Source organism: Esox lucius, chromosome 11 (assembly GCF_011004845.1).
Source record: "Esox lucius isolate fEsoLuc1 chromosome 11, fEsoLuc1.pri, whole genome shotgun sequence".
In the NCBI taxonomy this organism is placed as follows: Eukaryota; Metazoa; Chordata; class Actinopteri; order Esociformes; family Esocidae; genus Esox; species Esox lucius.
The window spans coordinates 35913409-35940092 of record NC_047579.1 but is presented as its reverse complement, the minus strand read 5'-3'; the positions used below and the strand labels follow the sequence as shown (position 1 = coordinate 35940092).

The 26684-nt window shown below is 40.2% G+C and overlaps 2 protein-coding genes and 1 non-coding gene across 6 annotated transcripts; all 3 read left to right on the top strand.

Moving 5' to 3' along the window:
* Nucleotides 1-277: 277 nt before the first annotated feature.
* Nucleotides 278-9727, top strand: kri1 (KRI1 homolog). The gene is made up of 19 exons (XM_010874530.4): nt 278-482; nt 899-978; nt 1604-1709; nt 2892-2991; nt 3075-3120; nt 3222-3271; nt 3393-3492; nt 3596-3673; nt 3768-3874; nt 4663-4792; nt 4866-4961; nt 5084-5254; nt 5336-5408; nt 6327-6442; nt 6601-6760; nt 6852-6982; nt 7290-7354; nt 7448-7543; nt 7631-9727. Exons 1-19 carry the CDS (start codon nt 398-400, stop codon nt 8106-8108), a joined length of 2268 nt encoding a protein of 755 aa, XP_010872832.2. The 5' UTR covers nt 278-397; the 3' UTR covers nt 8109-9727.
* LOC114840438 lies at nt 7055-7152 on the top strand. The gene has a single exon (XR_003782632.1). It is a non-coding gene; the product is annotated as a Z30 small nucleolar RNA (small nucleolar RNA).
* Nucleotides 9728-15596: 5869 nt separating the features above from the next.
* spc24 (SPC24 component of NDC80 kinetochore complex) lies at nt 15597-26009 on the top strand. 4 transcript variants are annotated; one of them, XM_010874525.3, is made up of 7 exons: nt 20896-20923; nt 21087-21192; nt 21468-21651; nt 21767-21911; nt 23599-23703; nt 24867-24943; nt 25070-26009. In XM_010874525.3, coding segments are annotated over exons 1-7 (726 nt in total). In that variant the 5' UTR covers nt 20896-20921; the 3' UTR covers nt 25177-26009. The 4 variants fall into 4 exon arrangements, with proteins under 4 accessions (XP_034150915.1, XP_010872828.1, XP_010872829.1 ...); XM_034295024.1 differs by lacking the exons at nt 20896-20923; nt 21087-21192 and adding an exon at nt 15597-15616; XM_010874526.4 differs by having other exon boundaries at nt 20876-21197.
* The last annotated feature ends 675 nt before the right edge of the window (nt 26010-26684 follow it).

The following is a 26684-nucleotide window of genomic DNA, read 5'->3' as shown; positions in this document are numbered from 1 at the left end:
GGCAACCCCTGCCCCCCTTGGAATAATTTCTCTCAGTTATCTTCTCAACTCAAGAGGGGGCCACATTTAAAGTTAGTGTGACGTGGACAGAAGAGTCTGCGAAATTACATTTTATACACAATGAAAGTTCAAATATGCATGCAATTAATCTGTAATCAGGAGTTGTTTTACACCCATACTCAAGTAGAGGGGTTTTACAGTTGTGAAACGTCATCATATGAGGGCCTATGATTGGCGGATTCTCGTTCTGAACTTTAACCTTTCTCTAGAAACCACGTGGCAGTTTACGCATGTGGCTATATTGTTGTAACCTGGGATTCGGTGTGGATGTTAGTATCATGGATACTTTTCTCTAACTGTGTTTTCCCCAGCAGTATTGTCGCGGAAATACTTTATAATGTCTAGCAAAACGGAATTGAAGATTAATTCAAAATTTGCGGATAAGTATGAGAAATACCGCCAAAAGGAAGAATTACAAAGGCGTAAGTTTGACTTTCCGAGCTTCCTAGTTAGCTAATCTTAGCTAGCTAATGTACCCTGGTAGCTAGTTAGTGAGCTTTAAAGTGAGTCAATAATGAAGTTTAATTACATTTTTACTTCAAATATGTTATTGTCTAACACATTTACCTATATTCTTACTGATTCGTATGTTCAGAAGTGTTTTATGCACCCAGCTATGGCACTGTTACACTTTATTTAAGTCACGCTAGCTTCACTCGGTTCCCCTGAGAGCCTCTGCTGTAACGTTTTCAGTAATGTAATCTGTATACTTGCCTGAATATTTACGCAAGGCTCTAATCTAAATTACTGCGAGACAATTATCGTGGCAAGCATATGACCTACTGTTGTTTTCCTGAAATGTTTGTACTAAATATCTGATGTTCAACGCATATTTCAGTGAAAGACAAATATGGTGACCAGGCTGACGAGAGTGAGTCAGGTTCAGAGTCTGATGAAGATGACGATGATAGCGAGGTGGTAAGTATCATTTCTGTAACGATTGTTGTGATTTGTAGGCTAGCCGCACAGTACATTTTTATGAGCGGTTCTCCGACGAGCAACATCCGAAGTTCACATAAGCCAGTTCTGCAAACATTTTAATCTTAAAATACTTCTGTTTCTTATCAAAAGTGGGAGCTCGCCGTAAAACTACGTGCAGCAAAACATTTATCCATTCAGGAAACATTTTGTAAACCAACACCCTCACCTGCAACTTATTGGACAAACATTTAGAAGATGTATATTTAAAATAGCTTGTCCTGCTGGAATTGCCAAATTCTACAATTGATTGTAGTTCAACAACCTCCTGTTATGCCATAAACTACCCAATTTGCCATCTCTGTTAAGTCTTGCACATTTGCCATTAGGAGTTAGTGGCAGGTTGATATGTCAGGTGTGCAATGCAATTTATTAAGTAAAGCCAGCATTGCCGGTACTTGCTCTAAAACTCTTATGGTATGAAGCTTATTTAGATAACATTTGCAGAGCTGGCTAATGGAAACTTGAACTGGAGGATTCTTCTCTGCCCTGGGGCTGCAGTTTTCTTATGCTGCTTGTATCTGTTTCTGGTGTCTTCACTGTGTATCCTTGACCTTTGTCTTAGGAACTTGACCCCAAACTTGAAAGGGATTTCTACAGGACATTGTCTTTGCTGAAAAAGAAGGATCCTAAGATCTATCAGAGTGATGCAAAGTTCTTCATAGAGGAAGGTATGCCATCAGTTCAGTGTGCTTTGTTGCTGCTAGTAATTATTGTATAACACTGAAATACATTTGCTTGTTTATCCTAGGTATGGGCATGATAATAAGAAAATCCTAACATCCCTCAATATGAGTGCTCTTTGGTATATGTTTGCAGGACCATGCATATTTTGCCACTTTAACAATGAAGACATCTTAGAAAAATAATCACTTACGTTGTTACATAAAAGGAAATTAAAATGTGTAATTTAGTAAGTCACTTGTTTTTAGTTTGATGTGCACAGCATGTAGACCAGTACTTTTTGCATCTAGTTGGAGCTGCTTATTACTAATGCAATTAAAGGGGCTGTTCACACTGGAGTGGGTGGCTTAGGTGGTATGTATTGTCTGAGGCAGTGAGATTTGTTTACTGTTGTCCAGAAAGAGAGTGGGAAGCTTTTTGGGTGTCAAACATCCCTGATTAGTATGTCCGTGTGGAATGGGGTGAGCAAGATCTGAAAAACGTCATGTTTTTTCATTTTGCTAAGCCTCACACGCTACAAGTACATTTGTCTAGTCATGGTTGTCCTTGAGTGGCCTTGATTCTTTCTGCGATTGTTCCTATCAGCAAATATGTGGATAAATATACAAACTGTCAACATTTTCTTTGTAAACTACATCTGAGGGAATTACTTCCTGATCTGACATAGTCCCCCCCCCGCACATTTTTTTTATTTTAAGGGCATATCTGTGAATGGCTTGATAGATAATTACCATAAGTAACACAATCGCTGTCATCATGACTTGATTAATTAATTTGTGGAATTTGTTACATGGTGTTTTAACTGAAGATTTGTACTGATTATGTCCTTTTCAAATGTGGATTCCAGAATGTATTGACTTCACTTTTGGGCTTTGGATTTGGATTTTTTTTTTAAATCATGATTAAGATGGCAAATAAGTTAATTCTATTATGTGTGCCGTACTGCTTGCTAAAAAAACACAGCTTATGAAGGAAGGCAAGTTTAATTGTTGTAATGTTGGTCCTGCGAGCAGGTGAAGAAAATAAGCACTTATTGAAATGCTTTAAATCTAGTACCGTACATGGGGCCTCCTGGGGGGACATGATGTCAATGTTCAAACTAAATGTATTGTACTATTCCAAATATGTAATTACTTCAACCATCCTTAAGCTTTGTCTGTCTTGTTCAGATGTATCTATTGGTAATGCCCAGCCTTCAACTTCAAAGATAACTCAGAAGCCAATGTATCTCAAAGACTACGAGCGAAAAGTCATTTTGGAAAGGGCAGGGTGAGTGACTACATGGCTGGGTTTTGTTTTGTGGTATTTGTTTTTGGGCTGAGTGTTTGAAAATAAGTTTGTCTAATTCCCAGTAAATATGAGGAGGAAGAGAGCGATGAAGAGGCTGCAATGAGAGAGGTATGTTATAATGCGCTGTCTTATGTTGCACGTCATCAAAGGCATTGCATGTATTTGGAGGTATGTCATGAAATAATTTGTTTATGTATTTTCTTTGCCAGAGAGCTGCATCACCAAGTTATATCCAGGAGCAGAGAGAACTGAAAGAGAGGTACGGGTTAAATTCTCTCTTAAATCCTGTCCTTTCATTCCTAAATAATAACTTTGTTTTATGTAAATACACTTGTCTTTTATACTTGTTTTTATCAGACTGTATGTTATGCTTCCTCCAGCTTTCGTAAGTTCATCCAAGACAGTGATGAAGAGGGCAGTGTAAAGGAAGATGATGACTCTCAGCTACTGAAGAGGAGGACCAAGACGCAGGAAGAGAAGGTCTGTGTGGCAATCACTGCCCAAACTTTTATCTTGTCAGTATAAAGCCCTGCAGACACAAACAATTGCTACCTCTAATGTTGATTATCTTTCTACCCAACAGGATAAAGAAGATGAGGACTACGTTAACTGGTTGAAAGGCCAGGCAGAGTTGGAGAGCCCAGAGGAACTGCAGGACATGGTGAGTGATGGAGGCAGGGAAGAGCTCACAACGGCTGCTTGACTGATTCTAGCTGTGTAATGACTTGATTTGACTTATTATAATTTTTTTATAGAAATACTTGAGGGACTATTGGAATGACCCAGAGCTAGATGAAAAGGAGCGTTTCCTTAGAGACTTTGTCCTCAATAAGGGCTACATAGACAAAGACGCAGAAGACCGGTGAGTTAATTTGTTTTTGTTTTATTTTGCAAAAAGTGTTTGCATTTTTTAGCAGTTTAAGTGTACTTGCTGTGTTTTCGGTAACAAATTCAGCTTGGCCCAGCTGCACATCGACATACAGACGGATGACCTGATTGTGGCTTGATATTCTAATTTTGAAGTCTGATACAGAGAGAAATTCATGGAGAGTGCTCAACATTGACCCGAAACTTTTGGGTGCATTCATGTGCAAAAATAGAGAATCTTATTAACATTATGTAATTCAGCAGATCATATTTTCCAGAGAAAGTTGGATACATTTGCATAATTTGTCCTTGGCTGGGGATCAAAGCCGCAACTCTTCTATTGTGCATGCTGTATTAACTGATTGAGAACCAGTTCTCATACAATATTGCTCTGGGTATAGGCATAACATTACAAGAAAAGTGTACTCAAAGGGAACATACAACGGGATTTAAAAAAACAAGCAGAGGTCAATGAATTCCACAGATATTGTTGATCCTTTATGGGTGCGTAGGTAGGGGTTCACTATGAGGTGATCAATATACAGAAGGTGCTTACAGTAATCAGTTAGCGGTATGAGCAGAGGTACCAGTGTCTGCTGTTGCATATGCATGCAGCAAGAACCAATGTACCGGAGCGTACAGATCCCAGTAATGAACAAGCCTTGGGGGTGCCTTGGTGCCAAAGCATTTTTGTAATTGTATTGCAGCAGCAGTAAAGCAGGCTTTGTTGTGGGATAGGAAACCAACGTTGTATTTGATTTGAGATGGCCTGGCTGTGTGCAGGATCCCCAGCTATGACGAGGTGGTGAATGAATTGGATGATTCAGAGGAGGATGGGGAGTCGTTCTTAGAGCGTCAGGAGGACTTTGAAAGACACTATAACTTCCGCTTTGAGGAGCCTGATGCCCAGAAGGTAGACTTTCCCTTTGGTCTTTGTGGTGGGCTGTATACAATGTGCATTGGTCTTATGCTCTTGTTATTTGCAGATCAAGACTTACCCCCGTACCATAGCCACCTCTGTTCGCTCCAAAGATGAGCGGCGGAAGCTTAAAAGGGAGGAAGTGAAAAATAGGAAGAAAAAGGTGTGTTGATTCTGACTCAATAATTCACTTGTTTTGGGTCGTATCTGTCAGACCTCCGCCCTTCCTCATTTCCCTCACTATCCCACTCCTAACTTACATGCTGTCACATCTGAATCCTATAGGAGAAAGAGCAGAAGCATGAGCAGCTGAAGCAGTTAAAGAACTTGAAGCGTAGTGAGATCATGGCCAAGCTGAAGCAGTTGCAAGAGTTGACAGGCAATGAGCAACTAGCATTCAGCCAAGTTGACCTGGATGGAGACTTTGATCCCCAGCAGCACGACCAGCTCATGCAGGTAACCTCAAGCCCCTTAAGTAAAGGGTCTGGTTGTAAATGAAGACATGATAAAGGCACTGATGTTTTTGTTCTTCTCCAGAAATTCTTTGGTGATGAATATTATGGAGAGGAAGAAGGGGAGAAACCCCAGTTTGATGTTGAAGTAGAGGATGGTAAGCAATTATTTTTAAAAATGTTTTACTTTTTTATAATCATAGGCCTGTCACAGTATCACCCCAGCCAGTGGGTCTCACTGGTAGTCATGAGGGACATTTGTGAAGCGTTTGCCTGTCATGATATAATCTTCTGGGTGTCATGGGAAATGTCACTTCAGGAGTTTGCTCTATCTGCCAGTAACCGCCCGTGTTTTTTTTCTTTTCGAAGTCTATTTTTCAGCACTTCTAAGTCAATGAATGATCAACTTTCTCATTGCTTTCTTGTCCTTCACCAGACTTGGTGAGCAGTGTGAACATTGCTGCTCAAAATCACTATGAAATAGCAGCTGGCCTTGTATTGGCCTTCCCGTAATGTGCAGTTCCCTGCCTAGTCATGAGGCTACCTATCAAACATTATGTTCATGCTCAGGACCAGCAGTTTCAGTGTTATGACTATCATTACAACCATGACCTAGATCTACTACACCTCTTTCATTACAATATGATATTCCTGCTGACAGGCAAAACATTCTGCCTGCCAAAGTGAAAATTCACATGACCTCAGTTGCATACATGTAGATCATACATTTCCGCTAGTTCTGGTCACCTCTTGTATATTAGGCCTGCATTTTTACATCTTCAGTTATGAAAATGCATTGCTGGTAATGACAGGCTGATTAGTTACATTTGAGCAGCAATTGTATGTTTGCAATGTCACAATAATAATAATGTTCCTTAAGTCCGTTGACTTCATAATCCGACATGCTCAGTGCATATTTTAAAACAGTCCTATGTGGGTCTTTTTTCTTCAATTGCTGTACAATCAGTTATGTCAAAAGGAAAGTCGACTTGGTCTACAGTCTTTGTATGACCCTAATATTATATATTGAATACCTTTTTAGTGGCATTGTAATAAGGGAGCATTCTGCCCTACAGAACATTGGAACTGGGACACATGGAGAGGCCAGGTAGGAGTTGAGGAGTATGATGGTGAAGAGGAGCAAAATGGAGTAGAATATGAGCAGCCCACTTGTGAAGATCCAGATTTTATTGTAAGTCATGTTTTTTTCCCCTCTATGCTATGGTCATCACTATTTCCTTTAGTCTGTCAAATACAGGTTTACAAAGGCTAGATGGAAATTACTGTGTTTAGGATTGTCAAACCGCTGATTTGTATGTAGCACTCTCACCTGAACTCTTAATTGATCAGATGGATGCTGACTATGACCCTAGCCAACCAACCACCTCCAAGAAGCAGAAGAAGAAGGAGAAAAAAAAGAATAAGCAGGATGCCCTGATCATGGGAAAGAAGAAAAAGAAGTCTCATTTTGCTGAGGTCATCACCCAAAACAAACCAGTGTTTGATCCCAGTAAGTGAAAAGGCTGGCATGGATTCTTATCCATTGCCCTTTCTCATGAGGCTGAATTCTCTTTTCTTGATGAGTCATTTGTGTCTTTCAGAGGAGAAGTCCTTTGAGCAGTACTTGGATGAGTACTACAAGCTGGACTACGAGGACATTATAGATGACATCCCCTGCAGGTTTCGCTACAGGCAGGTTTTGGCCAATGACTTTGGCCTGTCTACTGATGAGGTGAGACCTGGAGCTTTGATTAGGAGTTGATCTAGGTTGCCTTATGGTGTTGTGCTGCACTGTCCCTGAACCCTGCGATGATGAGCTGATTTGTGACTGACCTGGTATTGCCACCCTCCGGGGAGGGCTCTGACTAGGATGTGACTTAGGTTAATCTTCTCTCTGAGCAGACATGTAGTGGTAGAAGGGGTCATGCTTTTATGTACCAATTTATTAAATTGCCCAGACCCTCAAAGTAAAGTAGTTTTTTATTGTGCATTTGTTTTGGGAGTGCTACGAAAACTAGATGTATTCTTCCGCTAATCAGATCCTAGGGGCCGATGAGAAGGAGCTGAATCGCTGGGTCTCCCTGAAGAAGACCTGCATGTTCAGGTGCTGATGCTGCTCTCACAATAAGCCATGGAGGAAATGTCCTTTCAGATTTGTAGTTTTCATTGAAAATGACCCCACCCCTCCATCCCTCAGGTCTGACAAGGAGGAAATGTGTGATTTGCAGAACTACAAAATCAAAGCGCGTAATATGGAGAAAAAGAGACAAATCTTGAACTCTTTCTATTTGGAGTGAGTATTTGACTATATGCAGATCAGTAGAATATAAATACTTCAAAAGTATCTTTATAACTAACTTATGCCCATCTTTTCATTCAGAGAGGACAAAGAACAACCAGAGGGCAAGAACAAAGTTGGTAAAAAAAGAAGAGACCGGATGAAGAATTCTGTGAAGGATGTCACTACCGGTGAGACAGAACTCAGTCAGGAAAGCTCTGCGTTGAACTCTACTGGGGTAGACCACGTATTGATAGAGGCAGGAGACCAGGCAGATGAAGAGGACTTCCTGGTACCCAAAGCCAAGAAGATTAAACTAGAGGAGACCGTTTCTACCACTCAGGAGATGGCCAACTCCAGGACTGAGAAGCTAAAATTGCCCAAGAAGAAACACCGGCAACCAGGGAGCCACCTAATGTCAGGGAAGGGCCCATTCAGGGTTAAGATGGGTGGGCGAGAGTTCAGTGGACAGAGACTGAGGGCTTATGGACTGAATCCCAAGAGGTTGCACTTCAGGCAGCTTGGCAGACAGAAACGAAAAGCTCAAGAGAAAGCGGAAAAGAAAGCTAGGAAGAAGTGAGGTGGTCTGAGGTAATACTGCAAACTAATGTAATTTTCCCTTCATTTGTTATTTGCTGTGAGTGAATTAGTGACAAAATCAAAGTTTAGTATCTCCGGGTCAATGTAACTAGCTACATTTCCCCAATGTTTGCTGTTATTGGAACTATAAATCTGTGGTAAATCTTGATAATTGCTTGTTCTGGGAACATCTTTCATAAAATATTTAAATATACAGCTACTTTAGCAGATTGTCACAGGTCCATTCACTGTTTTCCTCTAGCTGATGGACTTTACTACTTCTGCAGTTAGCATATCTGTATATGCTTCAGCACCTTTCTAAATGAGCACTATAGCATTGATATATTGCCATGTGCATACAATCACCTCAAGGTTTAGTAATTGTACATTTAAGTTTTTTTTTTTTATGAAAGATCTTTCTAGTACAATATTGTTGGGACCATGCAACACTGCTCTTAATCCCGTTTAACAAAAGTATTTTTTGAATGATGTTATGCCATTCAATTTTATATTTCAATACATTTTGTATTTTTATTTCTGAATTATTTACATTACTTTAATATTTTGAAAAACTTTGACATGATTTTTACTGTCTTGTTTTTATATACAGTGCCCTGCAAAAGTTTAGACATGACCCAATTCTTTCATTTTACAGGATTGCAAATAGTCATTTACCTTTTGGATGTCATTTTAAAACACTGTATGGTGACATAGAACCGACGTTAGGCAATTGTAAGAAAGGAAGAATATTAAGCTGCCAAAGTATTTGACCTCTGCTGTTGATGCTATGACAGATTAAATAAATGTCCCTTGTGACAATTACCTTACCGTTACCCTCAACCTGTAAATTGATGTTGCTTTCACATGTCCATGACAAAACACCCAGTTTTAGGGTTGTTGGCCATACTGTGAATCTGACTGAAAATGAAGACCAAAAGGCATTCTAAAGTTCAAAGAAGGTAAATACTTAGATTAGTAAGTTTGAAACACCGACTCTAGAGCTGGCTGTTCCATACGAACTAACTTGGAAGGGCCATGGTCAGGGAAGCCAAGAACCCAGTGGCAACTAACAGTGCTTCAGAGTTTGTCTGCAGAAATGGGAGAATCCTTTAAGCCTTTATGGCAGAGTGGCTAGACAAGTAAAAGGCATATAACGTGCCACCCAGGGTTTGTGAAATAGCACTTAGGGCACTATCTGGCAAAAACAATGGCGCTCATTATCTGGCTAGTGTTGTCTGTTAAAGCGTTAGGAAGTCTGATTGCTGTCAAATGTGCCTTTTGCCAAGTTTGGTAAGCGGTTTGGACACTAGATTATAATTTTGTTGCCAATAATTTGGCACAACTTGATTTCACTATCATTATATTGTTTGTTTTTGCCATTAACCCACAATCTAATATATTAAGTCTATAACACAATGTACAGTAAGTGAAGGGGTCTTGAGTACTTTCTGAAGCAACTGCACCTACCTCAAGACTTCAAAAGGTGGCTGCTAAATATTACTGTGCATGGGTTGAATATTAATGCATGCAACTTGTTTTCTATATCCTAAACCGAGCCAATGTCACCGTAAGACACAATTGATCTGTTTTTTTAAATAAAAACAATCAAGCCGGTCTGAATGTCCATGTCCATGCAGTCTGATTTTTGGCCACTGGTTGTTGAAAATGCACTGTTGAGCTAAAAATTTTCATCATTGTGTGCTGTTTCATTTGGGTATTTAAAATTATTTTTATTATGATAATCCACCCCTGACAGCTCTCTGTGTCCCTATGGTTGTGAACTCTGGTCCAACCTACCTGAACAAACAAAAAAATAATATTCCCAAATGATTCAGACGGTGCAGAGCGGTTACTGCAGCACCAGTTGGCTCTATGAAATTTGAATGCATGTTGAATACTTGTACAAGCAAGTCCATATTGACATTATAGTATCATGCAGTTGCTATAGATTTGTCTGCTGCACATCCATGATGCGAATCTCCTGTTCCACCAAATCCCAAAGATGCTGCATTGGATTGAGATCTGGTGACTGTGGAGGCCATTTGAGTATAGTAAACTCATTACGTTCAAGAAACCAGTCTGAGATGTCAGCTTTGTGACATGGCATGGAAGTAGTCATTAGAAGATGGTACACTGTTCATAAAGGGATGGACGTGGTAATCAACAAAACTCAAGTAGGCTGTGGCGTTTAAACGATGCTCAGTTGGCACGAATGGGCCCAAAATGTGCCAAGAAAATATCCCCCACACCATCACACCACCACCAGCCTGAACTGTTGATACAAGGCAAGAGGGATCCATGCTTTTCATGTTCACACCAAATTCTGAACCTACCATCTAAATTCTTCTAATGTCCAATTTTGGTGTGCCTGTACAAATTCTAGCCTTTGTGTCCAAGTTTCTTATTTATCAAATGCACTAAATAACAGCATCATTCTGAACAATGAAATTCTTGTGACATGGCACATTACATCTACACAGTAAACATTAAGAAATGCATATAGCAAAAATATACATAACAATGACAGGAGTGGCACCCAGTGTGGCCTTCTGCTGCTGTTGCCCGTTTGCTGCAAGGTTTGACGTGTTGTGAGTTCAGAGATGCTCTTCTGCATACCTTGGTTGTAATGAGTGGTTATTTGAGTTACTTTTGCCTTTCAGTCAGCTTGAACCAGCCTGACCAAAATGTGACCAAAAATGTGACCTCACTAAAATCCTGTTTTACAGAAATTCTACTTGCCATCTGTCAGAGTACAATTACAAACACTGCAATGTTTACAGTTAAAAGTGATTATTTTTCTAGTAGCACAATACATGTAGTTGCATTTTATTTGATCTATTATTTCCATTTTAATAAATTAAACTGGACCATTTGCAGTCTAAAAATGAACAGTGATTTAACCCAAAAGGCCTGTAAGCAAGCTGAGAATTACATGCAAGACATGACATTCATTCATGGAAAATCTGTAGGGAAATTTGGTTAGTCGAACCTTTACAGTGCAGAAAAATTCATGTTAATTTTGATGTGCATTATGAGTGCATTTAGGTCAAAGTTGTGACAAATTGTTAAAATATAACACTCGATCAGTCCACCCTGGGTATGAAACCTGCTCCTTGCAATGGTACATCAAGCTCGCAGACAAACATATTGACATTGTGAATAGTAAACATTTCCTGATATTGATGTTCATATTTGATTATGATCTCCATTAGCTGATGCAGATGCAAGCTACATTTCCTGGGGTCCCCACAAAAAATAACAGCTTGACAAAACAAGACATTAACACACCCAAATAATTACAAATAGCAGGACTGTACAGTATTTACACATTTTATGTTACTATCCTGACCGTGTTAACACATTCATTATCACAATGTCAGCAATGCACACTGGTTTTTGAAAAGTGCTTCGTTCTATGTTTTAAAAATATGAGCTGGGAGTTCCATTCTACCTTTGTACAGCAATGTTTGTTGTTTGGAGTTGGTTTGAATGTTGAAGTTTAATATGAGTTAACTGTGTATTTTAATACAGGAGTGTTTCTTGTCTGTTCTCAACTTTTTGACTTGCAACAATTGCCCTTCAAAGGGCAAGCAGCCATGCTCTAAACCAGCTATAACATTCCTAGTTTTGTCTTTGTAGCGTGACCAGAAAACAGGCAATAAACCATTTGTGATAATATGTGTCTGTAGGACCCATTTGGTCAGGTGTGATGTTGAAAGCGGACAGCGTCTCCTAATTACAGACATGTTCCCTCCATCTTTACAACCAGTGAATCATTAGGTCTTGACCATAACAGTTTAGAATTTAAGGTCACAAGAAGCTTTGTTTTCTCTACTTGCTCAACTGCAACATTGACTCAACTGAGGGCTGGCGCTCAGAAAGTGATCTGTTCCAAATACATTGCTCTTAGTCTTACGATATCTTCAGGACAGGTTTGTTATGTTGTACAACACCTAACTCTATTTAACATAATCCTTAATGACTGATCATTCAAAATACATACTCCTCTTAATTCACAACATTTGTATCACTTAGATAACAAAAACAATTCCAAAAGTCACCCATTTAGCAGAGGGATAGCTGTAACTTATATTGGTGTGTGATGCTGAAGTTCAGAACCCATAACATCATGTATTGCATGTTATTGTGTAGCCACTGCGTTACAATTAATGTGCTCATCAAGTGTCTGCCACCAGAGGCTACCAGGGCATGCCGGTACAGATCTTGCTGGAAAAGCACCTGGGAAAGGAGAGGTCAAAAACATTAGCTTCATACTTTACAGAATGTTGCATGTATCATTGAATTTGGTTCCTATGGCAAGAAGAGCCTGTGAAGGGTGGTGGGCTTGGACCCTCTGAATGGCTACACATACAAGGATTTTCATTCTCAGCTCAACCCGAACCAGGCCTAACGGCCTGGCCAGATCCCGGACCAGGGGCGATTCTAGGGTCAGAGCTTTAGGGGTGCTGAGCACCCAATGAGCCCCACTGCCACCACCCACCCTCATTTCACACAAAAACAAAAAAGGTCTATTGAAAAATAACTATCATTTTAACATTTGTTCAACTAACTCCAAAATTTTCTTTTTTTTGAGACCTTTCTCAAAAAAAGCACCAGCCTAATTGTGAGAGTTCACACAGACAGGCCCCTGTAACAAACAAAACCTTCTTCACTCAGCTGGTTTTCCTGACCGTTAACGCCATGTGCCTCCGTTTGTATCAACAGTCATCAGATTGGTTAGATTAGATTCAACTTTATTGTCATTGAACAAAGTAACAGGTACTTGGACAACAAAATGTAATTCATCTTCTGTAAATTATTTACAAATGGTTATCTCTAACATATCTGGTTGCACGCCTTTCTGAACTTTCATAAACCAATATAAGTCATCAATAAATAATAATAAAACAAGCTTCACATCAAGAGCAAAAAATAAAAAGGGAAAACCAAAAAGTCCAAAATATCCAGATTATCTACAGAGGTCTTGAAAGAGAGAGGGAAATCTTTGAAGTACTTCCCCTGAATCCCCATTTGGCTCTACTTTGGGAGAGTTCATCAATGTCGCCGCACTTTGAGGGTGGCAAACCTGTCAATGACCCTTTGGTGTTCAATTTTTTCAAGCAACTCCTTCTCAATAGACATCACAGCTAGGTGCTGGAGTCTGCTTTGGCCTGTGGTCCTCCTGAGCCATTGCCTAGATAAGTAATTTGATACAACAACAGATAGCTGGTTTGCATTATCTGTTACTTTAGCTTAACACTTTTCCAAAGAACAAAAAAACAAGACAGAGGTCATATGGACTGTCCCTAGTCTCTCACTTGAATCAGAGAGAGAGAGAGAGAGAGAGAGAGAGAGAGAGAGAGAGAGAGAGAGAGAGAGAGAGAGAGAGAGAGAGAGAGAGAGAGAGAGAGAGAGAGAGAGAGAGAGAGAGAGAGAGAGAGAGAGAGAGAGAGAGAGAGAGAGAGAGAGAGAGAGAGAGAGAGAGAGAGAGAGAGAGAGAGAGAGAGAGAGAGAGAGAGAGAGAGAGAGAGAGAGAGAGAGAGAGAGAGAGAGAGAGAGAGAGAGTGTAATGCTAGGAGTTCAGGAGTTAAGCCTGGTTCAGGTTAAATCCTCTGTGTGTGAGGAATGAATAAATACAGCAAAAGAAAAACATTAAACTTTCTTTTATTGTCTAGTTTGATAGTCAGCCACAACTGAAAAATAAGATATAAATCTAGGAATGAATAACAATTAATTTAAAAAGCCACAGTGAATGTTTTCACACATACTGGTGGTATACAGTGATATGTTTGTTTTCACTATGGTCCAAACGCCAGGGCTTCATGTTTCCATGACGACTGACCAGTTTTCATGTTTACATGACTCCCGATTGTTAAAATGAGTATCAAATTAACGATAAACTTTAACAACAGAGACACACGTAGGCACTACACAGGTACGCAGTTTATTTGTCGCGCTGCTGTTTTTGTTTCACGCTCTAGCAGTTAATAAACAGAACTGCATGCGTCTTGCGGAAGAACATTGTAACCGGCGCTACTTCTCTCCGTTTATGACTATGGACGAGGTCCTGTGCTACTCCACAGGAGGCGACCCGCTGGACTAAAATAGTCCGAAAATAAACACTTATTATAGGTGTACCGTGATTCAGGATACTGACTCCAGTAATCACCGATATGGTTTCGGAATCGGAACAACTCTAGGTAAAAGGAAAGAAGTGTGAGACACAGCTTTGGACCAACTTAGTTGATTATCAAACCTAAATAACGGGTTCTCACTCTGCGTGTTTCGCGCTGGATGACGGTCGTGCTGAGCGGTGCAGGTACAGAGAAGTAGAAAAAGAGAAGAGGATGATGCCATTTGCTAAGCGGGGATGTTTTCATTTTCATCCTTAACACGTACATTTTAAACCACAAACTAGGGAGTATATTTTGGACATTATTTAACCTTGTCAAAGACGAACAAAAATGTAAGAATAACAACATTTCTTACTGCAAGTTTTAGGGGTGCTGAGCTCCTTTTTAGGGGTGCTGAAGCACCCCTAAAAAGGGGCTAGCCTCGCCCATGCCCCGGACCTTACATTTTGAGAATTGAGTTGGGATAAGCAACGTTCTTTACACTTATTTGGATGATGCATAGCAGATTCCCTTTGTGTAGTTAATTTTTCTAAGTAATGTACTGAACAGAGATGTTTATACCACTTATCCCACAGTGGCCAACAAGCAACAAAATAATCAAACATTTACTAGTAGAACAGAAGTGTTTTTGTTTATATTCAGATGTTTTATTAGTGAATTTGATCTTTCTCTGGGTTTTGGTTGCTACAGACAACTCACTGCAGTGATTTAGTCTATTTGATCTGTATACCAGTCATTCTAAATGTTCCACTGCCATGCTTGCTGGGATATAGACTTATTTTGTCATGATTAGGTGTCCTGAATATCTAGAATAAATGTCCAATCAACTTTCCTGTATATCAGGAGATAATGACCCTCTAGAACTCACTTTAAGCCAATCAGAAACAATTATTTGACAAATACTTTGGTATAGTGAATAATACAAACTGGTATTACCTCCCATCTGCAAGGAAGGCATGCATGAAGTTAAAGCCAGAATTTCTAGCAAAAAACTTTCCAACATAGCACCAGCCACACCTATTGTGGTGCAGTGAAATGTGGCCTCCCACACTCCCACTGCAATCAGCAAAAGCTTTTGCCTTTACCTATGTAGTCAACACCATAAAACCCTAAAAAGCTTTGCACTTCCCCTAAACAATTATAAACATAATGGGAACATGAATTCGTTGTTTTTGTAGAAATACTAATGTGCTGTATAAACCATGTGTGGATGTTCTTGGGGATGCTGACTGTGACACAGCGTGAAGAAAAATCAGGCTAGCAGAGATCAGCTGGCACACGAACGTTTTCCAGCGTGAGTCCATCTCCGAGCTTGACGGTTTGATGTGGGTTAGCCAGTCTTCACCTCAGAGACCTCTGAATAACCTATCTGCAGGTAAGTGAAAAGTAATAAAATGTTAATTACCAGCAAACTTACAATAAATAGTTGCTTTATTATCCCCACTGAGAACTGCTGTATATGGTAATTGATTTGGAAGTTGCCACTGTGGGAACATGTATACTATTATTGGTGTAATAATAACCATTAGCTAGAATCAGCCGCAGAAAGATTGAGACCAAATTGCTCATACTTAGACAGTTTAGCTTAGATCACTCGGTATATATGCAAGCACTTTATGAATGAAGGGGATACATTTCTTATATCTGTGATATGACATTTACTTTACAAAATAATCGGAGAAGGCGTCAGGATTATCCATATTCCCATATGTCGTAAAGAGGTTACTGTCACTTTCTGCCGCCCGTTCAGCTCCGCCCACAACATACGCCACCGCTGTTTTTTAAGACAAAAAGGCGCTATGGCTGCTGCGTCGTACCAATAAGTAACATTTTTAACCCTTTATTGGATTCGGGTCACATTTAACCCGTTTTCAAGTTTAGATGTGTGAAACATACCTTCATATTTTTCTGATCAAAACAAGGCTTCTTTACAGTCTCAACAATGGCCTACTGAATACAATAAAACACATTTTGATAATTTTTCTTTTTTTAAATGCCTATAAAAAAAGTTACATCCGTGGTGTTATGAGTCAAATTTGACCTGGTAGTAATTATGGGGTGTTTATGCAGAGAAATACATAGTACATTTTGTCAAACCATCAATAACAACAATTATAACAAAACAATTATAATAGTAATACAATCCTATAATTATAGTATAATAATATTGTGTCATAATATAAAAATAATCTTTCATTTGTATAGTGGCACGCAGCAAATATGATCCCACGCACACTCCCGCACTCTCTCTTTCACTCATACACATACACACACATACACATGTCCTGTTATCCAGCTGTATGGCAGTAAAAATGCTGGAGTTTTCTGGAGGAGCTAGGAAGATCTCTAGTGAAATCCCTAGTATATTAAACAACAGCGATGTCTAACCTAAACAACTGCCTCTGCCAATGTGGTGATGCAGCTTCAAGCCAAGGATGCAACCGTACCTATGCATCCAACTGTGCCCACTGGAAATGAAGAAGAGTTGCTAGTGCTGCCCTAACAAGAGGGACATCTTAATTTGCCACAAATGTCAAAAGGAAATTTGCAAGGCACACACCCAAACATTCACATGCTGACCGTTATGCATATTAACATGAACACATACATAAATACACACAGACACACACACACACACACAAACATCTTGCTGGAGATGACACTTGTTCATAAATCTTGTTGGGCGATTGACCAAAATAAAGTGTTGTTTTAAGAAATGACTTTTCTCTTTATTTCATAGGAAAGTACAAGCTGTCAATTTTGACCCATAACACAACAAATGTAATAATAATTGGTCATTTTATCATATAAGAAAATACAAACATTTTGGGAATTATTTAGTTAATCATAAGCATGGTCTGATAATATATTTGCCCGTTTTGTTCATCATCAGGAATAAAATAGATTTTGCCTATTTTAAACAAAAACGTGTACATTGTAAGATAAATGTGGTCTAATGTATATGTAATACTGTGTTTGACCCCCTCTCACCTTCTGAACTGCCTTAACCCTTTGGCGCGTACGATCACACCAGTGTGATCAATCTAGAGTGGTCCCTGGAGCGTACGATCACACCGGTGTGATTAGAACGTCATGTTTAGAACGCACCATTAGCATACCTAGCTACAAGTAACGTAACAATGGCTGGTAAAACCGCGCTATTATTTACTCACATTTAGCTCAAACAGTGTTTATAACTATATTTCCTGATTGTAATTGTTTCAAGACCATACTATGATATTAACCAGGTAGAAAGCATTCAAATCGGGACAAGAAGTGTTAGTTACGTACCAACAGACAGCCAACACTAATGCACAAAAACGAATTATATTAGCGACTACTACCGATCAAAACCATTGCAAAAACTTTCTAGAAGTTACGTTCCCCGTTGTATGCATTTTATATAGTTTATTCATTTTCACTGCATTGAATAACTGGTCACGATTTGTTAGCTAGCAGGCAGCTGACGTTTGCTAGCGGTTAGCTGACGTTTTCTAGCTAGCTACAGTAATAAATCAACCAACTTTTGTAGCTCTTAGAATTCGAGTCAACGAGAGAAGCTTGCAATGCAATGCATGTAGTGTTCCTTACCTAGCAAGGTGACTGTTCAAAGGCTGGCGTGAGTTCAAATGCTGCAGAGTACCGAAGTCACGTGCAAAAAAACTCACGCTGGGGGGTCGGTAAGGAATATTTGAAACTCACGCGTGAAAAGGTTAATTCTACGTGGCATTGATTCAACAAGGTGCTGAAAGCATTCTTTAGAAATGTTGGCCCATATTCAAAGGATAGCATCTTGCAGTTGATGGAGATTTGTGGGATGCACATCCAGGGCACGAAGCTCCCGTTCCACCACATCCCAAAGATGCTCCATTGGGTTGAAATCTGGTGACTGTGGGGGCCATTTCAGTACAGTGAACTCATTGTCATGTTCAAGAAACCAATTTGAAATTATTCGAGCTTTGTGACATGGTGCATTATCCTGCTGGAAGTAGCCATCAGAGGATGGGTACATGGTGGTCATAAAGGGCTGGACATGGTCAGAAACAATGCTCAGGTAGGCTGTGGCATTTAAACAATGCCCAATTGGCACTAAGGGGCCTAAAGTGTGCCAAGAAAACATCCCCCACACCATTACACCACCACCACCAGACTGGACAGTGGTAACAAGGCATGATGGATCCATGTTCTCATTCGTGTTTACGCCAAATTCTGACTCTACCATCTGAATGTCTCAACAGAAATTGAGACTCATCAGACCAGGCAACATTCTTCCAGTCTTCAACTGTCCAATTTTGGTGAGCTCGTGCAAATTGTAGCCTATTTTTCCTATTTGTAGTGGAGATGAGTGGTACCCGGTGGGGTCTTCTGCTGTTGTAGCCCATCCGCCTCAAGGTTGTGCGTGTTGTGGCTTCACAAATGCTTTGCTGCATACCTCGGTTGTAACGAGTGGTTATTTCAGTCAAAGTTGCTCTTCTATCAGCTTGAATCAGTCGGCCCATTCTCCTCTGACCTCTAGCATCAACAAGGCATTTTCGCCCACAGGACTGCCGCATACTGGATGTTTTCCCCTTTTCACACCATTCTTTGTAAACCCTAGAAATGGTTGTGCGTGAAAATCCCAGTAACTGAGCCCGTCTGGCACCAATAACCATGCCACGTTTCAAATTGCTTGAATCACCTTTCTTTCCCATTCTGACATTCAGTTTGGAGTTCAGGAGATTGTCTTGACCAGGACCACACCCCTAAATGCATTGAAGCAACTGCCATGTGATTGGTTGATTAGATAATTGCATTAATGAGAAATTGAACAGGTGTTCCTAATAATCCTTTAGGTGAGTGTATATATATATATATATATATATATATATATACAGGTGCTGGTCATAAAACTAGAATATCATCAAAAAGTTGATTTATTTCAGTAATTCCATTCAAAAAGTGAAACTTGCATAATGTATACATTCATTCCACACAGACTGATGTTTATTTCTTTTAATTTTGATGATTATAACTGACAACTAATGAAAACCCCAAATTCAGTATCTCATAAAATTTGAATATTGTGAAAAGGTTCAATATTGAAGACACCTGGGGTCACACTCTAATCAGCTAATTAACCCAAAACACCTGCAAAGGCCTTTAAATGGTCTCTCAGTCTAGTTATGTAGGCAACACAATCATGGGGAAGACTGCTGACTTGACAGCTGTCCAAAAGACGACCATTGACACCTTGCACAAGGAGAGCAAGACACAAAAGGTCATAGCTAAAGAGGCTGGCTGTTCACAGAGCTCTGTGTCCAAGCACATTAATAGAGAGGCGAAGGGAAGGAAAAGATGTGGTAGAAAAAAGCGTACAAGCAATAAGGATAACCGCACCCTGGAGAGGATTGAGAAACAAAACCCATTCAAAAATGTGGGGGAGATTCACAAAGAGTGGACTGCAGCTGGAGTCAGTGCTTCAAGAACCACCACGCACAGAAGTATGCAAGACATGGGTTTCAGCTGTCGCATTCCTTGTGTCAAGCCACTCTTGAACAAGACACAGCGTCAAAAGCGTCTCGCCTGGGCTAAAGACAAAAAGAACTGGACTGCTGCTGAGTTATGTTTTTTGATGAAAGTACATTTTGCATTTCTTTTGGAAATCAAGGTCCCAGAGTCTGGAGGAAGAGAGGAGAGGCACAGAATCCAGTGTAAAGTTTCCACAGTCAATGATGGTTTGGGGTGCCATGTCATCTGCTGGTGTTGGTCCACTGTGTTTTCTGAGGTCCAAGGTAAACGCAGCCGTCTACAAGGAAGTTTTAGAGCACTTCATGCTTCCTGCTGCTGACCAACTTTATGGAGATGCAGATTTCATTTTCCAACATGACTTGGCACCTGCACACAGTGCCAAAGCTACCAGTACCTGGTTTAAGGACCATGGTATCCCTGTTCTTAATTGGCCAGCAAACTCGCCTGACCTTAACCCTATAGAAATCTATGGGGTATTGTGAAGAGGAAGATGTGATACGCCAGACCAACATGCAACGCCGCATTGCTGCAGTAATTCAGGCAAAAGGAGCCCCAACTAAGTATTGAGTGCTGTACATGCTCATACTTTTCATGTTCATACTTTTCAGTTGGCCAACGTTTCTAAAAATAATTTTTTTGTATTGGTCTTAAGTAATATTCAAATTTTCAGAGATACTGAATTTGGGATTTTCATTAGTTGTCAGTTATAATCATCACAATGAAAAGAAATAAACATTTGAAATATATCAGTCTGTGTGTAATTAATGAATATAATATACACGTTTCACTTTTTGAATGGAATTACTGAAATAAATCAACTTTTTGATGATATTCTAATTTTATGACCAGCACCTGTATCTATATATATTCTGTTTATGGATGAAATATATGTTACTTATCAGATCAAACATTTCTTTTGAGTGTTTTTTTCAGTGCTTGTTATCGTGAATTCAAACACGGGTCAAATTTGTTTGTTATGAAATGGTTTGTTTACAATTATATTATAATACATATGACATTATGATGACAACATGCTTTTAAAGGTTAACGCCAAGTAAAATATTGTTCTACTTTGCACTTGAATTAGGGAGGGGGGAGTCTACTTAACGCTGGCAGGTTCTGTCATCAGCTTCCTGACCCTCGGCATTGAATCAGACTTCTGCGATCACGACATGTACGCGCATTTGCGAACTAGATACAGTTAACGATGATGGACAGCATTATCCACCCTTTTAGTACCGTTGCAGTATAAGCCGTTATTTTGTGACATATACATATGTAAATAAATACGTTTCGTTATTCTGTACCTCAGGTTTTTAATAATAAAATCCCAACAGGCAGTTCCTCGGGCACCACATTAAGGCGCGCGCTGAGATTCTAAACCATGATTGGCGCGCATTCCCGGGACCATTTGAATCGCGAAAACGGAACTGTTTACATTCGGTGAGGTATTGTACGTTAACGCGTATTTCAACGAAAAATACTAATTACTTTACATAATTATTAACTTGTTGAAACACTGTCGGTGTGAGAGTATCACCGCATTGACGTCGACTGCTGTTCAAGTTTTCAAGCTAGAGGATCTGTATTTAACGTTTAATTGCAGGGCATTTTGTTGAGCTGACGTAACTTTATCAAAAATTTGACTGTTTACTTTACTCGAGACTATGCATTAAAATATAGTAATGTTTAGCCATTTCTTATAACCTTTTCTACAGGGTGGTCGTGTCACCATGTCTCAATGCAGTGGATTTGAAGACGTTATGAAAACAGGAGAGTCGATGATCCAACTAATAAAGAGCAGCAAGGCCGTGGATACATTACAAATGTTGAGAGAGAAGCAGAAGTCATTCTTTGATCGACACTTGGAAACAAAGAAAATAATCACACAGTTGTTAAACGGTAAGGTACAAACAATTACGCTGAAGTTATGCTAATTTACTTCCAAACTCGGTGTACTGTCTAGTCTATTAGTGATCCCTAGTAGTCCTAACCATCACTTCCTCATTGTCCTCAGATCTAGTTCAGTGTGAGGAAAAGGTGGGACAGAAGCTGCTGGATGTGGAGGTGCAGAAGAGCCAGGCAGAGAGGGAACTGGTCAGTCTTGAGCAGGAATTGCAGCAGTGTATAGCCAGGAGCCAGACCATGGACTCAGAACTACAGTATCCTCTACCCGTTCATGCACTTTGTACACAGGGGAGATTGCTTCAATGCATTTAGGTGTGTGGTCCTGGTCAAGACAGTCCCCTGAACTCCAAACTGAATGTCAGAATGGGAAAGAAAGGTGATTTAAGCAATTTGGAGCGTGGCATGGTTGTTGGTGCCAGACGGGCCGGTCTGAGTATTTCACAAGGGAAAAACATCCAGTATGCGGCTGTCCTGTGGGCGAAAATGCCTTGTTGATGCTAGAGGTCAGAGGAGAATGGGCCGACTGATTCAAGCTGATAGAAGAGCAGCTTTGACTGAAATAACCACTCGTTACAACCGAGGTATGCAGCAAAGCATTTGTGAAGCCACAACACGCACAACCTTGAGGCGGATGGGCTACAACAGCAGAAGACCCCACCCGGTACCACTCATCTCCACTACAAATAGGAAAAAAAGGCTACAATTTGCACAAGCTCACCAAAATTGGACAGTTGAAGACTGGAAGAATGTTGCCTGGTCTGATGAGTCTCAATTTCTGTTGAGACATTCAGATGGTAGAGTCAGAATTTGGCGTAAACACGAATGAGAACATGGATCCATCATGCCTTGTTACCGCTGTGCAGGCTGGTGGTGGTGGTGTAATGGTGTGGGGGATGTTTTCTTGGCACACTTAATGCCCCTTAGTGCCAATTGGGCATTGTTTAAATGCCATGGTCTACCTGAGCATTGTTTCTGACCATGTCCATCCCTTTATGACCACCATGTACCCATCCTCTGATGGCTACTTCCAACAGGATAATGCACCATGTCACAATGCTCGAATAATTTCAAATTGGTTTCTTGAACATGACAATGAGTTCACTGTACTGAAATGGCCCCCACAGTCACCAGATCTCAACCCAATAGAGCATCTTTGGGATGTGGTGGAACGGGAGCTTCGTGCCCTGGATGTGCATCCCACAAATCTCCATCAACTGCAAGATGCTATCCTTTGAATATGGGCCAACATTTCTAAAGAATGCTTTCAGCACCTTGTTGAATCAATGCCGCGTAGAATTAAGGCAGTTCTGAAGGCAAAAGGGGGTCAAACACAGTATAAGTATGGTGTTCCTAATATTCCTTTAGGTGAGTGTACATCCTCATATAGAGGAGAGCCAGGGTGAAAGTAACACAAGCTTTAATTATAGTAAAGTCTGCATCTAATGAGCATGACAACCTTCAGACAAACATGCCCCAGTTTTATTTTGCCAAGTTATCAACACACAAGTTTTTGAGTCTCTTGGAAAAAGGAGTCATTTGTGTAAAGCAGTTTTGCATTAGAAGTCAGACAAAATTCTTCCATATATGTCTGGTTGAATGAGCACTGAATGCCTCCATAGACTTGTAAGGGAATATTTGAAAAAAGTGTCACAACTTGATATTACTAATTATACAAGGTGTGCATTGTCTGTTTTACCTAGCGTGTCACTTGCGATACCTGTGATTAGCCTGAAAGCCATGCCTCCCCTAATCTCATCCTCAGAACCCAGCCAAGCCTCAATTTGCTTGCTCACAGATTCACACGACCGCCAGCTGCTGATCCATACTTCCTTTGCAATGTTGACAGATTTCTCAGTCATATGCTGTTGATTGTATATAATGCCACAGTTTTTTTTGGAAGCTAGTCTCTGTGTGTGTTGGTTTCCTTGACCTGTTCCACAGGTTCCTGCAGGGTGAGCTGGAGAGTCTGCGTGACTCGGAGCAGGAGTTGCAGACCCTGCAGCAAGAGGTTAATGATGACACCACAGAGGTTATCCCATCAGCCATGTGAGTAGGACTAATGACTGGAATACACGCTATATGGCCAAAAGTATGTAGACATCCCTATTATTGAGTTCAGGTGTTTCAGCAACACCAATTACTCACAGGTGCATAAATACCAGCACATAGCAATGAAATCTCCATAGACAAACATTGGCGGTACAGTGGGTGGTACTGAAGAGCTCAGTGACTAAACGTGGTACTGTCACAGGATGCCACCTTTGCCACAAGTCCGTTTATGATACCTCTGCCCTACTAGATCTGCTCCGGTCAACTGTAAGTGCTGTAGTTGTGAAGTGGAAGCGTATAGGAACAACAACACCCCAGCCACGAAGCGGTAGACCATGCATACTCGCAGAGCAGGGCTACCGAGTGCTGATGTGTGTAAAAGTGGCTTATCTGTTGCATCGCAAGCCTCACATCAACATGCACAATGCCAAATGTCGGCTTGAGTGGCGTAAAGCACCCAGCCACTGTACTCTGGAGCAGTGGAAATGTGTTCTCTGGAGTGATTCATCACTCCACTATCTGGCAGTCTGATGGACGAATGAGGATTTGGCTGATGCCAGAAGAATGTTACTGACTGTACCGCATAATGCCGACTGTAAAGTTTGCACATACCAGTTCTCAACCCCAGCACAGAATAGCAGCGATTTCATTCGATTAAATCACTGCCGTGTGTTGGTCTTTATAAAAATGACTAACAGCATCATACAGATGCCAGTAGCGCTGGACTTATTCAGCAACCTGGCGATCCAACACGCTTTCTCGATTTTCCATGATCAAAATGCTTCCAAAATTAATTTGTTTGTCATCAATCCAATAGACCACTGATCACAGACAAGAGGAGGTTCAGACTTCGGACCAATCACCGTATCCAACACGAAAGAAAGCTAGAAAATAATCCATGTGCACGACCTGCCAAAATCCCCCAAATTGATGCACACCCCCCTGGAAAAGACCCCCAGTGGTGTGGTCAGGGCACAAATCATGAACTTTCATGCGACAGTGTTGCGACAATACATTGGCCTTTTCAGTCACACTGAACTGAAACCACTCCCAACACATCACTGTCAGTAGGCCTACAACACAATGAGCCCACCACACCAAACCATGATAGGTGTGATATGCTGCAACTTGAAGCATGCTATTGTTATCTGTTTTTGCAGCTACATGGCCCAGCTGTATCATCAGGTGACCAAGATCAAGTGGGAGTATGACGTGGAGCCTCACATTTTGAAAGGAGGTATTTATCACTGAACTGTTTTTATAACACCCATTAGAATAAGTCACATGTGGAATTATTGTTTATTTGCTGATTTGGATTTTGATTATTTCAAGTAATGTTTGATTGTACTTCAAACCCCCGCAGTTCACTATGGAGCAGACCTGGCCACACCTATTAACATAGACACCTCTACACGGTCTCCGTGTTCAGTTAGTGATGAGCTGTGGCGCTTTGTCAGCACTGAATGGTAAAAGGGGTCGAAGAACAGTTGTCAGACACTTATATTTCTTTTATGTGTTTTTTGTATTCATGGTATTATGAAATGTTGATCATTTGTTAGATTATTGGTGGGATTTTCATTTGTTTGTTCTAAGTAATTAAGCAGTTTTCTTCAGTATGACATTCCTGAAAATACTTATTAGATAGCATTTGCCCTTCGCTTTCATTTTTACCATGTTGTGAATTTTTATAAATGCTGTATTTTCTGTACATAGGGGTCACTGCGGACATGATCTTTGATACAGTATTAAAATGACTATTGAGAAGTTAGAAGCTACTCATCATTTTAAGGCAACTGTTGTCCAATGTGGAGGCATATGCTATTGTAAGGCAAAGCATTCTGGATGACATTTTGAAATGCAGAAATAAGTCCGCAACTGTTGTTCATAGTAAATTATATTCATGGGGTTTCAATTGGGTATTGTCTCAGTTTTTGGTAAAAAGATAATAAGAACTACTGAAGTAATCAGTTGGTTACAGTTCTTTGTTGGCAACCCTTTGATATTATCTATAAACCTCTATGATCCTTAAAGCCAGAAATAACTGTATAGCTGAGTGCAGCAATTAACAGGTTCCCCAGACGAGACCATTATCATCAGTGGTAGACCAACTGATACAGTTTTTAAAAAGTATGTTTTATTCAAAAACATTTTTTTTGACAACAATAAAAACCTGGCCAAAGCCATTACATTGCAAGAGGAAACGAATACACCCAGAACTACATCATATGTAAATGTACAAAATGTAGCTTTATCTGAAAATATTTGGACACTGACACAATTTTCATAATTTTGTCTCTGTACGCCACCACAATGGATTTGAAACAACCAAGATGCAATTGAAGTGCAGACTTTCAGCTTTAATTCAAGTGGTTGAACAAAAATATTGTATGAAACGATTAGGAATTGCAAACATTTTCGTCCCCTTATTTCAGGGATTAAAATGAATATGTACAAATGAACACAATCATACATTATGTTCATTTTTAATACTTTGTCGAGAATCCTTTGTTTGAATTCTAGAAAGGACAGACAATCTACAAACGCTTGGTTTCCTCCTTTGTGATATTTTGCCAGGCCTTTACTGCATCTGTCTTCAGTTGTTGTTTGTTCATGGGTCTTTCTGCCTTGTTTTTTGTCTTCAGCAAGTGAAATGCATGCTCAATCGGATTGAGATCAGGTGATTGACTCGGCCATTGCAGAATATTCCACATCTTTGCCTGAAACTCCTGGGTTGAATTTACAGTAGGTTTTGGGTCATTGTCCATCGGTAAAGTTTTTGCTGAATCTGAGCAGAAAATATATCCCTATACACTTCAGAATTCATCCGGCTGCTTGCCTTGTGTCACATCATCAATAAACACTAATGACCCCGTGCCACTGGAAGCCATGCATGGCCATGTCATCACACTGCCTCCACTGTGTTTTACAGATGTCGTATGCTTTGTATCATGAGCCGTTCCAAGCCTTCTCACTACTTT